The 17105-nt window shown below is 38.1% G+C and overlaps 1 protein-coding gene across 1 annotated transcript in view; it reads left to right on the top strand.

Annotated features, from left to right (window-relative positions):
- The window catches only part of PRDM6 (PR/SET domain 6), a 128550-nt gene that overhangs the window by 9843 nt on the left and 101602 nt on the right, over nt 1-17105 (top strand). Inside the window, exon 2 of the mRNA XM_075854802.1 lies at nt 7309-7616. Within this exon, the coding sequence (XP_075710917.1) occupies nt 7309-7616 (308 nt within the window). The remainder of the gene's footprint in view (nt 1-7308; nt 7617-17105) is intronic.

The following is a 17105-nucleotide window of genomic DNA, read 5'->3' as shown; positions in this document are numbered from 1 at the left end:
TTCCATGGACCCCCATACTACCTTCTCTCACTGTCGCTGCTTTCCGGCTGCAAAGTTATGAGGTGCTCGGGAGTATCGAAACAGCCGAGCTCACTGAACTATGCTGTATCCGTAACTCCCATAGAAGTTAATGGGAGCTATAGAAACAGCGTAGCACAGCGAACTAGGCTGTTTCTGTAGCTCCTGAGTTACCGAAAACAGCATAGATCGATATACTGCTCTGTTTCAGTAATTTCAAAAACAGTAAAGTTCAGCAAGCTCGGTTGTTTCATTACTCCCGGGCACCTCGTAACTCAGTGGCCTGAAAGCAGCGACAGCAGGACAAGGTATAACAGGGGTCAGGGGGCCCCGTTCTAGTGATAGGTGCAGGCCATTTATCAGACATTTATTGCATATCTTGTAAATATTCCATAAATATTTGAGATGAATACCCCTTCAACAATAATCGTTATTAATTCAACTGATTTGTTGAATTAATCATAAGCGCTCGATTAACTAGATTCTAACTGAGCTATCGGTCATTACACTGACAGTTCCTGCTTCAGTAGATTGTAACATTTAGTTCACTATCTCCCGAGAAATGTATAGTTGCAATAGACATGAATGATATTTACCACTATACAAATCATCGTATTGTGGGACACAGCTTTTAATTTGTGCCCCTTCCCAGCAAATGTTACCATAAAAAATAAATAAATTGGAGTGTATGTTAGATTGTCGCCACATATTAACGTCTACAGCCAGCGCAATAATAATGTGGTAAGTGGTCAGAATAGCTGTCATTACTTTAACATCCAGCAGAGGGCCTGCAATTACACAATGAAATGCCCAGTAGTGAGCTCCAGAGCCCATTATCCATTGTTATTATAGATGAAGAATACGATTGATTTCACTACATATTTGTCAAGTTTGTGTCTTCATTATATAGTGAATAGCATTACTGTGACATGTTTAACACATCTTTTGTTTTATATCTTGACCCTAAGGTCAAGAATCCTTGACATAGTTGTCAAACACTGGTATACTTATCAATGTGTAAAACATATTTATACTATAACCACTACACAGACATTTAGCTGGTGGGTGACGGATTCTATAGTTTATCAATACTAAGTAGATACACATGTACACATAGCTGTCACGTGTGGATACAAGAGCCATGTCAATGGTTGATGTCTTAATATTATATTAAACCTACTATTGTATTAAGCTCACAATTATGAGAAAAGCAAAGCACAGAGGGAACAATCCATTTCTGCGCCTTGATGTTGGCCTTTTAATCTGACTGTCAGTGAATCCCCAATTATAACAGTTTTTGTGTGTGGACACCTGTCACTAACAAGTACATTGAGAAGAGCAATGGATTTCGCCAGGACCGCTCAACATGCCTCCTGGGAAGGACACTGACATTTGATCACTATTGACCTGAGCCGGATTGAACAAAACTGCTTTCATTTGCCATACAAGTTGTCAGGAGAAGCCATTATTTTAAGTCATTACAGCCGCGGTTCTGCATATGAGGAGCCCATAATAATTATATAAAACAAGCAGAACAACAGAAACCCACACAACTATATGTGCACTAACAATCAGGCACACACATGTATACTGTATATATTAAAATAATAGGGTGTATATAAATATTTCTAAGCCCCAACCCGAAAGAGCCAGAGCAGTTGACGATACAAATTTTACATAATCTGTTATTTTAATTTTTCTAATTTTCATTGTACAAATTTTACATAATCTGTTATTTTAATTTTTACAATTTTTCAAATTTTTCATTAGGGCATTTTTACAATTTGGTTCACTTATTGGAGTCTGCTTTCAACATAAGGCCCTTTTACACGGGCCAATTATCGAGGAAACAAGCGTTCCCGATCATTGTCCTGTGTAAACGCTCATTCGTCAGCTGATTGTATCGTTTATGCAGCAAAAATATTATCGCTGTCGGCAGCACATCCCCTTGTGTAAACAGGGAGATATGCTGCCGACATGATAGAAATGTCTAGGGACGGGCGATCAAACAACGCTTGTGAAAGGAACAAACAAGCGCCGATCAACGAGCTGTCTCGTTGATCGGCGCTTGTTTACACAAATTTGTTCTGTAGCATATTACATAAATACTATATTATATTGGCTAGATGATTTTTGGGGATTTTTATTGTGGGAGTGAGCAGATATATTTTTTGCAGATACTATTTAATTACTAAATAGTCTAATGAAATTATTCTACAAATAAACCCAGTAATATCTCAATATATGATTCAGTATATAACCCATTGACCTGTTTAGCTTTCTATGCCTTTTGCCTCAGGAGCTGGTCACAGAAGGAATAGTCGATGGCTTCAAAAAAGGCTTAGATCATTTCTTAGATCAAATTAATGTCAGCGCTGATGTCAATGTGTAGAATTCTTAATTGAATGTTGATCCAGTCTGATCGCCATTTGAGATCAGGAGGGAACTTTTCCTGTTCAAGGCATATTGGTTCATGCATTATGAATTTCTTACCTTCCTCTAAAGTTTTAAAGTTTACCCATATCCCATATCCCTTCCCTTTCTCCCATCCCTTAGCTGAACCTGATGGACATATGTCTTTTTTCAATCGTACTATGTAACTCCGTAATGTTAAAGTTCCAATATATTCTAATTCTGTATACAGAACTAACCCAAATCAGTGGGCTTTCTTGACTTCATAGAATTTGACCATTTATATAGTGATTCATTCTATACAAGGTCTTCTTAGTTGGCCCATAGTAGTAATTAAATGCAGAATTTGGCCTTGTATGGGGAGGCTTTCCAACATCATGAAAAGCTCATTGCAGCTAACACAGCCATCTGTTTTTGTTTTTAAATACATATAAAAGATTGGACCCCAACTAGAGCTGATGCCTTAGTAAAATGGGGCAGAGGGCTGGCTGGAACCATCCTTTAGATGTCAATGAGGCATCTCACAATGATTTGCTTACTTTACATGTAGGCACATTTTCATACTGAAATAGTAAAGCTGAATGTGTCAATGGAACAAAAAAAGGGTTTAAACTTGCAACGCATTCAATGATATCACAGTGGTTTTCCATAGGACTGTAGCAGGTAAAGTCAACAAGGAACAGTTAAAGGGACAGTTAAACAACATATTCAGGTCTGCTAGGTTTATATATATATATATATCTGAATTCATCTTGGGACATCCAGAGGACAACCACATGCACTGACACAAGCATTATTACTGTCCTGGCCGATGTTCCTCTTACTGCAATAATTAATTTTAATTTAATGAAGTCCATTTTGCTTTAATTCTTTACTCTTTAACAACAGGTATCTTTGTTTTATAGAAATGTTACAATGGCATTGATTTCAGTCTGTACGGCTGTGTTTTTCAACAGCTTCGGCTACAATAGTTTACTAGTCAATACCAACTTTATTTATTCTTACATCTATCACTATATTAACCTCCTACTACATTCTTCTAAAAACGAATATGAGCGCAGAGGGGCTAGCAGTGACAGAAAGTAGACTTCTCAAATACAGAATCACTGTCTGCTAAGATTTGTGGGATGGATGACTTTTATATTACATGTGTAGACAACATGTCTCCAGGAAAACCATCAATAACCAGGAATTTATACAGTAGGAACCTAATTAAATTCAGTAGAACCTCATTCTTTACAGAAATCTACTCCTTTATGTCTATAAAATGTAGTTAGATCCTGAACACTGCTTTTCAGCATCAGATTTATTATGTTACATAATATCATGCCACAATACTACATGTTTTCCATTTTTCCGAAGGTATCAAGTAAGAGAATACATTAAATATTTAGTCTGGGATAAGTTAAAAGATCTGAGATGCTATTGATTACAGGCAAATTAGGAAAGGCTTGACAAATATTTATGGTGTCATGCATAGACATATACAATTAATATACTTTTATATCATTTAAACTTCATCACTGGAAATCTCATGTTTCATTGGAGTTGTTATGTCCTTAATATATGACTATTTATGTCTAGGATTTGAAAGTCTGGCATAAAAAGGAAGCGCATACCTACCTGTAGTTGTTTCTTAACTCTTTCCATGCCCATACCATTATTGATCACTTTTAGATAACTTCGAGGATGGTATAATTGGTGTCTATTGTGTCACAAGGTTGTGTGTTCTAGGTGTTCAAAGCATTGTCTTGTTGTCGTACATTTTCATGGGTTTCCACTTTGAATTTCTGCTGCATTCTTTTCACCAATGCTCGTTCATCAGAGGAGGTCTCTACTATAAGATCTTCGTTATTTGCTCAAATGTACCTAGATCCATCATTAATATGAACCTTTTGAAAGTCTCCGTTCATGATGGATGCTCTTTAGAGCTAGAAATTATATTTAACTCCTAGTTGGCTGATTGACATGGCCATCTCGTATGGAGTCGGCTTTTTTGTTACAGTTGTACTATTCGTTTTGATGATCATGTATAATTTCAGGATTCCTCCATAGGCATACAAAGAATAAGCAAAGGGTCAAGCTATATGTACAGGTCAAGCAAATTACCATGTTTGTTTCAATATTTCTTTTGTGTTATTTAGGCTCTGTTCACACTGTCGTTCTGCACCTGCATTGGGAATTCCATTAGCAGTTCTGTTACTTTTAAAAGCAAAAATAGTGCAGAATGCAGCAATATTCTTGACCATACAAACCAGATAGACCCCCATTAGTGAATCTAGTCCATTGGACGCTGTTTGTCTTTGTCGTACTACGGAACCTGCACAGAATTATGGCAGTTGTTAACAGAATCCATGATGCTAATGTGAACATAGCCTTAGCATACACATTACATGAAAGGGCCGGCCAACTATTTAATGTGTATGGGGATCTGCCGACTCTCCTCCAAAGACAGATAACAGGGAAAGAAGGATCAAGCAAGATGAATTTCAACATGCCCAATCCTTTGTTCCTGCGGCAACTTATTCCCTTCTCCCCATTGCAATAAACATATACGCTTGGCGAGCCAAGCGTGCATGTTAATGGTGGGGTCAGGAGGAAAAGTAGTCCGCTGACAGTTACCAAAAGTGTACAGACACCTTTAGTAATTATCGACAACCCAGTTCAGTTAAGGCCCTTTTACACGGGCCAATTATCGGACAAACGAGCGTTCACGGCATGTTCGTTCCCGATCATTGCCTTGTGTAAACAGGACAATGATCAGCCGATGAATATTTTAAGTCATTACAGCGGCAGTTCTGCATATGAGGATTCCATAATAATTATATAAAACAAGCAGAACAGCACAAATCCACACACCTATATTTGCACTAACAAACAGGCAACATATATATATATATATATATATATATATATATATATATGCTGTATATAATAATAGGCTGTACACATGATATTTTGAAAATTCCTCCTGCAAAAACTGCTCCAGTAGGTGTTTGCACAGTGGTTTGACAAAAACTCGTCAAAACACTCGTCAAGGTTTTTTTTTCCTCTTTCTGACTGATTGAAATGGGGTTTTGGAGGCGGAAACCGCCTGAAGATGGGTCATGACGCTTCTTTTTACCGCGACGCGTTATTTTTACTCGCGTTAAAAAAACTCGTCCAACTCCCATTGAAATCAATGGGAGGCATTTTCGGGCGCTTTTTGAGGAGTTTTTTTGGCGCGGTTTCCGAGTCAAAAAACTCGTAAAAAAACTAAGTGTGAACAGGGCCTTAAGGGGAACGATCAGCAGATGAACGAGCAAACACTCGATCATCTGCTGATCGTATCGTTTAAAAAAAGTAAAATATTGTCGTTGTCGGCAGCAGATCTCCCAGTGTAAACCTGATAACAATGTATGGGGACGAGCGATCGGAGTAACGACCGCTTGTCCCCATCCATAACTCCATGTGACAGAAGCAAACGAGCGGCGCTCGCTGCACCGGCCTATTGTCGGCCGTGTAAAAGGCCCTTTATGCCCTTTTACACGGGCCAATTATGGAGCAAACGAGCGTTCACAGAACCAACTGGTAACAGGACCAACTGGTAAATCCTTACTCCTGTTTCTAAAATTGAAGATTACATTTTTGTCACAGTCATGATACAATCTACATACATACTTACTAATACAATACTACTATACTTGGTAGGGGGGAATTTAGGTTATCACAAGTTAACATTCATAAGTTATCTTACTGCCTAGACTTTAGGTACCCAGCAAACACATATACGCTTGGCCGAGTATTTGTGTATTCAATGGGGAGAGGGGATTAAGCCGCAGTTGTTTATCTTGGGCAGCAGTTTATCTCCTGCGGGAACAAAACATCAGGCTTGTTTAAAATCTACACGCCAAATCCTTCTTTCCTCTGCCATTTGCCATCAGGGAAAAATCAGGACACCCTGATACACATCAGATAGTCAACTGGTCTCGCCAAAATCAGCAGGTTCGACCAACTGTCCTCTCATGTGTGTGGACACCTTTTCTCAGGGACATTATCTACAAATACCAAATACTTCCTGTCATTCATAAAATGCTTTCAGGGATGGCGGTTCTGTCTTGCATTATTAATATAGCTACATGTTTCATGGGATCTATAAAAAAAAATGCTGTCAGCCATTTGCTCATGACATATTAAAAATCTTCAGCGGTGTTGGTGGATTCTGAAGATAGCTGGAGTACTCTGGGGCAAGAGGACGCAGAGGCAATTTAATGTGATGATCGCTGGTGCCAAAATTCCCAGGGCACATGACCCTGGTGCAAGGTGCTGGCAACACCACGGCAGCACTATATGTTCTATGACCCTATGTTTACAACTTACGAGCTTTATAAAAAAAATGTACTTTTGGTTTCTGTAGTTATTCCGTCATATTATTTATCACCTGTCGCTCATATAATGTCAGCATAATCGATATCGCTGTACAGAATTTCAATATTTTCTTATCTTTCTGTACAGCATATAGGAAATGTAGTGCTCCCAAATCTATGGAATTCATTATTTTGCTAAATGATTCTTGTGACCAGCCATTATTTTTACAAAAAAACAAAAAACAGTTTGATGTTTTGAAAGGAGCAAAATTATAATTTCCATCAGATTATTTCACAAATGGCGCAAAACTATATAGTCTGATATTGAAAATATATCTTTTGTAGATATTGATTATGGCAACAACTTCTAGTTTTACATATTTAAAAAGCCGAGCTGTCTACATATGAGGATTATCCTGAACATGAAACATTAAAAAAAAAAATACTACTGTGCAACTTTTGTAACTTTTGCTTTCTTAATTCGTTGACTAGAGAATATTTACACATATGTTCTCTTATCTTTTTAACCCAGGGTGTGACATGTGTGCAGATAATCGGAATGGAGAATGCCCCATGCATGGGCCCTTGCATTCTCTGCGACGTCTTGTGGGCACCAGCAGCACAGCATCTGTGGCCCCTCCACCTGATATACCTGAGTGGTTACGTGATCTTCCACGGGAGGTGTGTCTGTGTACCAGTACTGTGCCAGGTCTGGCATATGGCATTTGTGCAGCTCAAAGAATCCAACAGGGCACATGGATAGGGCCCTTTCAAGGGGTTATTGTGTCTCCAGACAAAGTTCAAGCACGAGCTCTGAGGAACACCCAGCATCTTTGGGAAGTAAGTAACTTTTAAGTTGAAATTATGACATTTGGGAGAATTAAACACTACAAATATTAGTCAATGACCACAGTATTGGTTAGGATTCATCATATGCTACATCATGTTGTTTAAACGGGTGGTATCTACATAAACAGAATACACTTATTCCATCCCAACTAGGTCCATAGAAAATATATCCGGTCAAGTGGCAAGATTGGACCTAATAGAGTCATTATTAGGCTGTGTTCCCTGGCCTTGTGTACAGTCCGCAGCATGTACTGTGGTTGATCACGTCCATCTTTGTATTGTTCTTCTTGTATTGTAGAGACCAGATTGCTTGTATATATATCGCCTTTTATCCAGAGTACATACCTCAATTTGGTATTTTTTTTCATTACGATTTAAATATTCTATGACAATACCTGTATAAGAACCCTCTCAAGCTCTTCTATACTAGAATTGGTAACTGATATTTGTATACAGTCCTTCGAATATAACTAAAGTGGAAAATGATTGTTTGCCTTTCATACATCTATGTCGACTTTGAAGAGTATCTCTTCTATATATTCTTTTTATAGCAGCCTCTTAAACGTTTCTGTTACACTTTGGCTTCTAGAAGTAGTGTTTTGTTTTTTTACTGTAGCATCAGAATAATCTATGATTATACAACATATGTCTTCTTTGGTGGACTTACAATATATTGAAGCCATCCTATCTTTCTGACATATAGGGCATACAAGGGATAGTTTTCCCTGTTATCGAATCAATTGTGAGGTGCAGAGTTCAGATCTCAGGATACAGAATTAAGCTAGTTTGCGGAGTTGAAGAGACAGCTTCTTTCTTTGTTCCCTGGAGTCAGGCATTGAACTCGCAGGCCACTCACTGCAAATCTATCTTCTTATCAACATGCTAACATGTTGTTTATTGCTTTGTGCTGCCTCTTCTGTGAGCTCTCGATTTCAGTAGGAAAACGTTGGATAATATGTATTTTTACCTTTTCCTTTTAACAAGTTTATCATTAGCCTTTAAGACACCGATAATATCTGCAATAATCCATTCCATGAATATGATAAGCTGCAATATTAGATTTCAATTAATACCAGAATTAAAAACAGTATAGTTTATATGTTACATTTTAATGATATGCAGTCACGTGAAAAAGTAAGGACACCCCAATTAAAGGTTTTTATTTTGTAACATGTGTGAATATATCAGTATTTAGTATTCATTAAAACATTATGTGAAGATACAAGTGATGTAATTATCAAATTGACTTTGCAATAAATAATTAAATAAAAATTTGAAGTGTCATAGGTTACTAAATGATCAGATGTAGCATCTTGGTCATATGGGCACTGTCACATTGTATAGGAATTTCCAGCCTTGGGTCGTTTGGTAAAATAACTTGATCACTTAAAGATTCGTTTGTTTGGTCGGCTGATGATGACATAATACACAATATTGGGTCATTACTAGTATATTGTTTTTCTTCCGGAACATAAAAATCTCCTTTGTTATTGCTGCCACTCGAGGCTCATACACCTTATTACAAAAATCCATTGAGCTATATGAGCATTGGGGAGGTCAGGTACCATTGTTGAGTGATAAGACCTCTATTGCAATTGGTATTCCGGATAGGCTTGAGTTTTAGGCTTGTTTGGATCGAGGTCATTTTTGCCATGCCGAAACATAAAAGGGCCATTTCTGAACACAGAATTGAACACACAAAATTGGAAGACTCATTACATGGAATGTCATGAAGATTTCCCTCCACTGAAACTAAGGGGCCCAACCCATGAAAACAGCCCCAGATGATAATTCAAACTCAACATAAATTTACGGTTGACTCTATGGATTTGGGCATGATTTAAACTCAGATTCATCTGTCAGACTGCCAGCTGGTGAAGCATGATTCATTACTCCAGACAATATGTTTCCACTGCTTCATAGACCAGTGGCGGTGTGCTGTACACCACTCCAGCTGCTTCTTGGCATCGTACATGGTGGTCTTTGGCTTGTGTGCCGCAGCTTTAGTAGAGTAGAAATTTGATGATCTGACTTGTTGTAAAGGTGTCATTTTATGACAATGCTACATTCATTCTAACGCTAATGTTTGTTCATGAAGATGGCTGTACGGATTATATTCCGTTTTTAGAAATGGGTGCAGTGGAAATGACCATCCATTGGTTCAAGTTGATGGACATAGGTCTTTTTTCAACCGTACTAACTATGTAACTATGTAATAATAATAGTCATGTAGTATATATGATGAGAAAGATATGGTAAATGGTTAATATTTGCTCACTCCACGCATATAAATATATTGTATATATATATATATATATATATATATATATATACTGTATACATATATATATTTGGCAGATTATATCCATTGATTTGTGCGCTGCTTACTTAGACATTAGTAACCTTTAAAATACAAAGTTACTTTTTACGTTTTAGTCCATTTTCTATTTCTCACATGTTTTTTACATTACAGAAACAGTTGCTAACGACTTAATTTCTGTTGATTTGGAAACCTTTAAGTTAGATACTTTACTTTCTTGCCAGTGAATGTGAAAGACTCTAAATTATGTTGGAAGTTCTATTTTAAAGGAAATACTCCTGGGGTCATGTTTAACGCCAAGTCTGAAAACAAAAATGGCGCACATTTCCCTCAGTCACTAGATATATGTACAGAAATGTCTCCTGATGTTCAAGTAATATGTCACACATGAGATTCAGTATTAAAGCTATCTGCTATTTCCAATAGTTTTCTGTGATTTAAAATGTCTGAGATATTTGATGAATATGTTTATGAACTTGCAATATGCATAGTACCCCTTTAAAAAATGTTGTTTTTTTACGTTCAATATCCTTTAAAACTGATAGTATTTTACAATCCAGTGTTTATCCAATTTTAATACACAAACCCCTCTATGTTACACATAAAGCAATGTGTTCTATCAAATAGGGGATGTTTATGTGACCGTATTTAAGCAATTTCCCCTAAGAGATCTGACCATACTATACCAGATGCTTTATTATGCCATATATATATATATATATATATATATATATAAGAGAATCGGCTGTTAGAAATAGTTCTGATAACGCTTCACAGAAAAGTGTAAAATTCTGCATGTCAACTAAAAGGGTTAATATCTGAGCCATTTCTTCTTGCTGTTTATTTTACAAATGAATGCGGCAATTGTTGAAATATATGGCCGCCCCATAGTCCCAGTAGTTACAGTAACATTAGTGGGAGTGACTATAAGGTTGCATGAGCTAATAATTCCACCCTCTGATTTATACAACTCATAGAAGGACCCAAGAGGCCATTTTTCATCTTATTACACTTTTATTGCAGCAAATGTGGCTTATGTATAAAAGCAGTACTCACATCAAAGCGCACAAAAAAACACTTCACAATGTGTTCTGCTGCTCAAATTAAAAGAGACATAAAAAAATGCCTTGGATCTAAAATCTAAATTTGTCTATGAAGAGCAGTATGAACATGATTTTTACCTGCACTGTTATAGATTTATATATCATTGTTAACAATTAAAGGATCTGTATAAAAAAATTGCACATTTCTCAAATTTTCACAGCGAAAAGAAGTCAGATAAAAGGGTCATAAATGGGAAGATATTTTTCATCTGTGAAAATTGTGCAAATGTAATTTTGGTATTTGTATTTCAGCTGGTAATAAATGATTTTATTTATAAAATATACTAAACAGTAGAGGTCAACTACATCATTCAATAGAGTAATTCTTAGGAACACCTAGGGCACAACTGTTATACTCTATTATGCCTAGTGCAGGGCCTGATAAAGGGGTGCATGACATGGATTCAGCTATTTCCGAGCTACCTTTGTCTCTTAGGCTGGCCATAAACATAAAGGGGTATTTTGAGAATCAACAATTATAACCAATCCACAGGATAAGTGATGTGTCTGATCGCAGGGGCCCCACCTCTGGGACCCCCACCAATTGCGAGAACAGGGTCAATGGAGCAGCGGTCAAGCATGTGCACTGCCACTCCATTCAATGTCTTTGGGAATGATTAATTTCCTATAGACATTGAATGGAACAGCGGGCACAAGTTGGACCGCTGCTCTGTTTAGGCTCTTCCTTACTGTGGGGAGTGTAGTGACAAGGATCTGGGGGTTCTGAACCCAGTTCTCACAATCGGTGAAAGTTCCAGGAGTGGAGCCCCCAGCGATCAGTTGGATAGGGCATAGTTGTCAACTATGGGACAACCCCTTTAAGATAGCTATCGGCAGAATGCTCGTTTGGCTGACAGCTATTTCTTCGGACTTCATCTTAATTTTTTCAATGGAAAGAAGTAAATAAGCTGCTGCAGACACCACTACCTGATGGGGAGAGTCGGATAGCTTCCATACACATTAGATCGCCAACTGATCCTGCCAAAACTTTTGGGTAAGCAGACTTTTGACTAATGTGTATGGTCACTTTTCTCTGAGTAACAGATACTGATTGTCAACCACTAATGGCAGCCATTACAGGGTCTATACTATTGTCTTCCAGCTTTTCAGAGATACGGAATGAGATATAAATTGGCATAGTTATGGAATGTACCTCTGACATACATTCAGTTTAATATTATTTTCAGGGTCAGTGAAAAGCTGGGTAAAAACCAATACATGCTGTGTAATGTTTGCCATTTTTGGCTGTTACCTAGAATTTGTTACTTTGTTGGAGACCAAGATAAATTAGGAAAAGTGAAGAGAGAACTAGTATTGAATTTTTTTTTTCATCTAAAAAGGAATGGTCCCTTTAACTCTTTCCTGAAATTTGAGTTTAATGTACATCATAGTGTTTGGGGGTGTATGGAGTGGACTCACGGGCTGAAAGTGCTCCATATTCTACAGGTCCTGCTTTATGTTACAGGTGACGCCTCACAGTAACAGGAGGGATTGGAGACAACTCTGATCCTGGCCATCTAATTGCTTAGGCTGGGTTCACACGAGCATGTTCCGTCCATAAAGGACGGAACGTATTTCGGCCGCAAGTCCCGGACCGAACACACTGCAGGGAGCCGCGCTCCTAGCATCATAGTTATGTACGATGCTAGGAGTCCCTGCTTCGCTGCAGGACAACTGTCCCGTACTGTAATCATGTTTTCAGTACGGGACAGTAGTTCCACGGAGAGGCAGGGACTCCTAGCATCGTACATAACTATGATGCAAGGAGCCCGGCTCCCTGCAGTGTGTTCGGTCCGGGACTTGCGGCCGAAATACGTTCCGTCCTTTACGGACGTAACATGCTCGTGTGAACCCAGCTTTAGATGCCACAGTCAATAGCGACCGCCACATCTAAGCAGTTAGAGAGAGGGGCCCCATAGGCCCCCGTGATACAATCGCAGGGTACCGATTGGGACCTATTGAAGGCCCTCAGGATTGCCATTTTGGTCCTCCTATTAAGCTCTGAAAGACGCTAAAAGCACCACACTCTGAAATACATGTATGTTCAAGTCCGCTAGCGGATAAAAATTAAAAAATTTGTGAAATAAACATTTTTGGGGAAAAAATTATAGTAAAAGTTAAAAAAACCTTTACATAATTGGTATCGTTGTGTCCGCAAAAGTCCTATTACAATATAACATTATTAAAACCACACGATAAAGGCTGTAAAAAAAAAAAGCCGGAGTTGCTTTTTTTGGTCATTTTACCTCCCCACATTTTTTTTGGGGAAAGTGGTCAAAAACTCATCTGTACCTCAAAATAGTACAAATAAAAATGACACCTCACCCTGCAAAAAAAAAAAAGTCCTCACCCCGTTCCATTGCCAAAAAAAATAATAATTATGACTCTTAGAATATGGTGACACAAAACAAATGTTTTTAACAAATTGTCTTTATTTTGTAAATGCAGTTAAATATTTTAAAAAAACAATATAAATTCGGTATCGCCGGTAGTCGTATTGACCCGCAGAATAAAGTTAACATGTAATTTTTACCGCATGGTAAACGCCATTAAAAACGAAACCCCAAAAAATAATGGAGGAATTGCATTTTTTTTCCCATTCCACCCACAAAATAATTTGAAAAGTTTCCCAGTACATTATATGGTACCTTAAATGGTGCAATTGATAATTATAAATTGCCCCGCAGAAAAAAAACAAAGCCTTCATACGTCAGTTAAGGCTTTTGGAAGGCAGGGAGAAAAAACAACAATAAAAAATGGCTGCTGTGAGAAGGGGTTAGGCTGGGTTCACACGAGCACATTAACGTCCGTAATGGACGGACGTATTTCGGCCGGAAGTCCCGGACCGAACTCCGTGCAGGGAGCCGGGCTCCTAGAATCATAGTTATGTACGATGCTAGGAGTCCCTGCCTCTCTGCAGGACAACTGTCCCGTACTGTAATCATGTTTTCAGTACGGGACAGTAGTTCCACGGAGAGGCGGGGACTCCTAGCATCGTACATAACTATGATGCTAGGAGCCCGGCTCCCTGCACGGAGTTCGGTTCGGGACTTCGGCCGAAATACGTCCGTCCATTACGGACGTTAATGTGCTCGTGTGAACCCAGCCTTAAGGGAAATGAGTTAACATTTTCATATGCACATTTCTCACTGCTTAAAATTTTGCAAATCGAATAATTTTGTTGCAGAAAAAATGAAGAAATTTATGAATGTGCAGGTATGAGTTGGTCTACAGTCTGGGAAGGCTGTATTGCACTTTTAGACTAAGAAATCAGATTTTTGGTGTAAATGTCTACAAAATACTGATCAATGAGCTATACTTCAATATAGGGAGGAAGAGTAAAAGTCCTTAAATACGGAGGTCATTTTGGAATAGAAAAATAAACACATTGAGGTCGACAGCAAGTGATATCAGCGGTTCACTAGGCCAAAAATATTATTCACGTTTATTAATGTTCCATTTCTCCAGATTCAAAGATTCATGTGTTATACACCAGCACAATGCAACTTTGATTTGTTTCAAGGAAAAACAGTATGAGGCGAATTAAGCAAACATTCTCCCTGGGTACATAACATGTATGCCAACAATACTTTTTATGCCTTATGAAAATTCCTGGTCATTTTCATTTTGAAGTAATGGGAACGATTCCTCTATAATGTTTGTGCAATGGAAGTCAGAAACTTTCTCAGCAATTAGGTATTATGGATGAGTGTGAGATAATTTTCCCCTCATGTGTTTGCTAATAAAGAATTGAAAAGGCACATTTGATTCCAGCATGTAGGAAAACATTATCTCAGTTATTAATGTGTCTTTATTCCCAGGAGATAAATTAATCTCCTCGCACATGGTTTCCCCTTTCTGCTTAACATCATGGTTTTATAGGACTAGACTTCAGGAATGCGTTCACTGCAAGCTGACATTGCTATGGGGGAAAACCCGGAAGTTTAACAAGAAAAACAACTTGCTTTAATTGAGACGTTTTGAGAACTGTAATAAATGTGTGTACCTGGGTTATTTTGTGTGTTTTTTTTTTTACATAACATCATATTTTATAATATATTCACATAGATTCATAATCAGGTGATGCTCCAGATGGTGGTACTATAAAGAATAAAGTAATTGCACAAATAGGAATACACTAATATATTTAAATATTGGAATAGGTGTTTTAAAATGCAAGAACATTAATATTAGCGATATTATCATTCAGGGCTGCAGGGGTTTGTATGATAGCTTGCCACTAGTCTACTGATATGTTTTGAGAATTTGCTAATAATTACAGCCTTAGAGCACTGGGCTGACTTTTCATTGGGGTACAAACTGTATTCTGCAGATGATTTTCACCTAAATGGAAGGGGGTCCGCTGTGCTGGGGGAGAGAATTCTAGCTGGGGTGGCGGAGTGTTTAAACTAGGGCTGAGGAGGGAGGTCAATGTAGAAAAAAAAGGGGTAGTCAGGTTAGAGAGGGGTCAGACTATATTGGTGGGGGGAGAAACAGACTGTGGGGAGAGGACTAGACAACAGGATAAGGAGATCCTTTTGTTACAAAACAGCAGTGTAAATAAAAATGCCCAAATAATGTCAAATCACATTTCTGATAATAAAAGTGAAAAACTGAAAGGCAAGTTAAAGTGTATGTTCACAAATGCCAGAAGTCTAGCAAGCAAAATGGGGCAGCTGGAGGCCTTGGTACTGGAAGAAAATATAGATATAGTTGGTGTTGCTGAAACATGGCTGGACTCTTCACATGACTGGGCTGTAAATCTACAGGGTTTTACACTGTTTCGGAAAGACAGGACAAATAGGAAAGGTGGTGGGGTATGTCTGTATGTGAGAAATGATATGAAGGCGAGTGTGAAAGAGACAATAGTGGGTGAATACTGTGAGGAGGTTGAAACCTTGTTGGTGGAACTAGAAAGGGAGGTAAACACTGAAAAAATTGCTTTTGGTGTAATCAATAGACCCCCCCAATATAACTGACGAGATGGAAGTTCAGCTTTATAAACAGATGGAGCGGGCTGCACAGGCGGGTACTGTAGTAATAAGGGGAGATTTTAATTACCGGGATATTAATTGGTGTCATGGTTCGGCTTCAACTGCAAAGGGGAGACATTTCCTCAACCTGTTGCAGGAAAATTTTATGGGCCAGTTTGTGGAAGACCCAACTAGAGGTGAAGCTCTGTTGGATCTGGTCATTTCTAATAATACAGATCTTGTTGGGAATATCAATGTTCGTGAAAACCTTGGTAACAGTGATCACAATATAGTTACATTTTACCTATACTGTAAAAACCAAAAACAGGCTGGGAGGGCAAAAACATTTAATTTTAAGAAAGCCAATTTCCCCAGGATGAGGGCTGCAATTCAGGATATGGACTGGGAAGAACTAATGTTAAATAATGGAACAAATGATAAATGGGAGATTTTCAAATCTACTTTGGGTAATTATAGTGCAAAATTTATTCCTATAGGTAACAAGTATAAACGACTAAAATTAAATCCCACATGGCTTACACCTTCTGTGAAAGGGGCAATACATGACAAAAAATAGGGCATTTAAAAAATACAAATCTGAGGGTACATCTGTAGCCTTTGTAAAATATAAAGAGCGTAATAAAATCTGTAAAAATGTAATAAAATTAGCAAAAATATAAAATGAAAGGCTGGTGGCCAAGGATAGTAAAACAAATCCCCAAAAATTCTTCATGTATATAAATGCAAAAAAGCCAAGGTCTGAACATGTAGGGCCCCTTGATAGCGGTAATGGGGAGTTGGTCACAGGGGATCAAGAGAAGACAGAGTTACTAAATGGGTTATTTAGCTCTGTATATACAACAGAGGAAAGAGCAGCTGATATAGCCGATGCCAGTGCTGTTAATATATCAGTTGATATACTGAATTGGATGAATGTAGATATGGTCCAAGCTAAATAAAATAAAATAAATGTGCACAAGGCCCCGGGACCAGTTATTTGTGTCCCCCTTTTCATAATATTCAGAGATTCTCTAGTGACTGGTATAGTGCCAAGGGACTGGTGCAGGGCAAATGTGGTGCCTAT

This window comes from Rhinoderma darwinii, chromosome 1 (assembly GCF_050947455.1).
Source record: "Rhinoderma darwinii isolate aRhiDar2 chromosome 1, aRhiDar2.hap1, whole genome shotgun sequence".
In the NCBI taxonomy this organism is placed as follows: Eukaryota; Metazoa; Chordata; class Amphibia; order Anura; family Rhinodermatidae; genus Rhinoderma; species Rhinoderma darwinii.
Note: the sequence above shows the minus strand (reverse complement) of the source record. Positions and strands in the feature narration are given on the sequence as shown.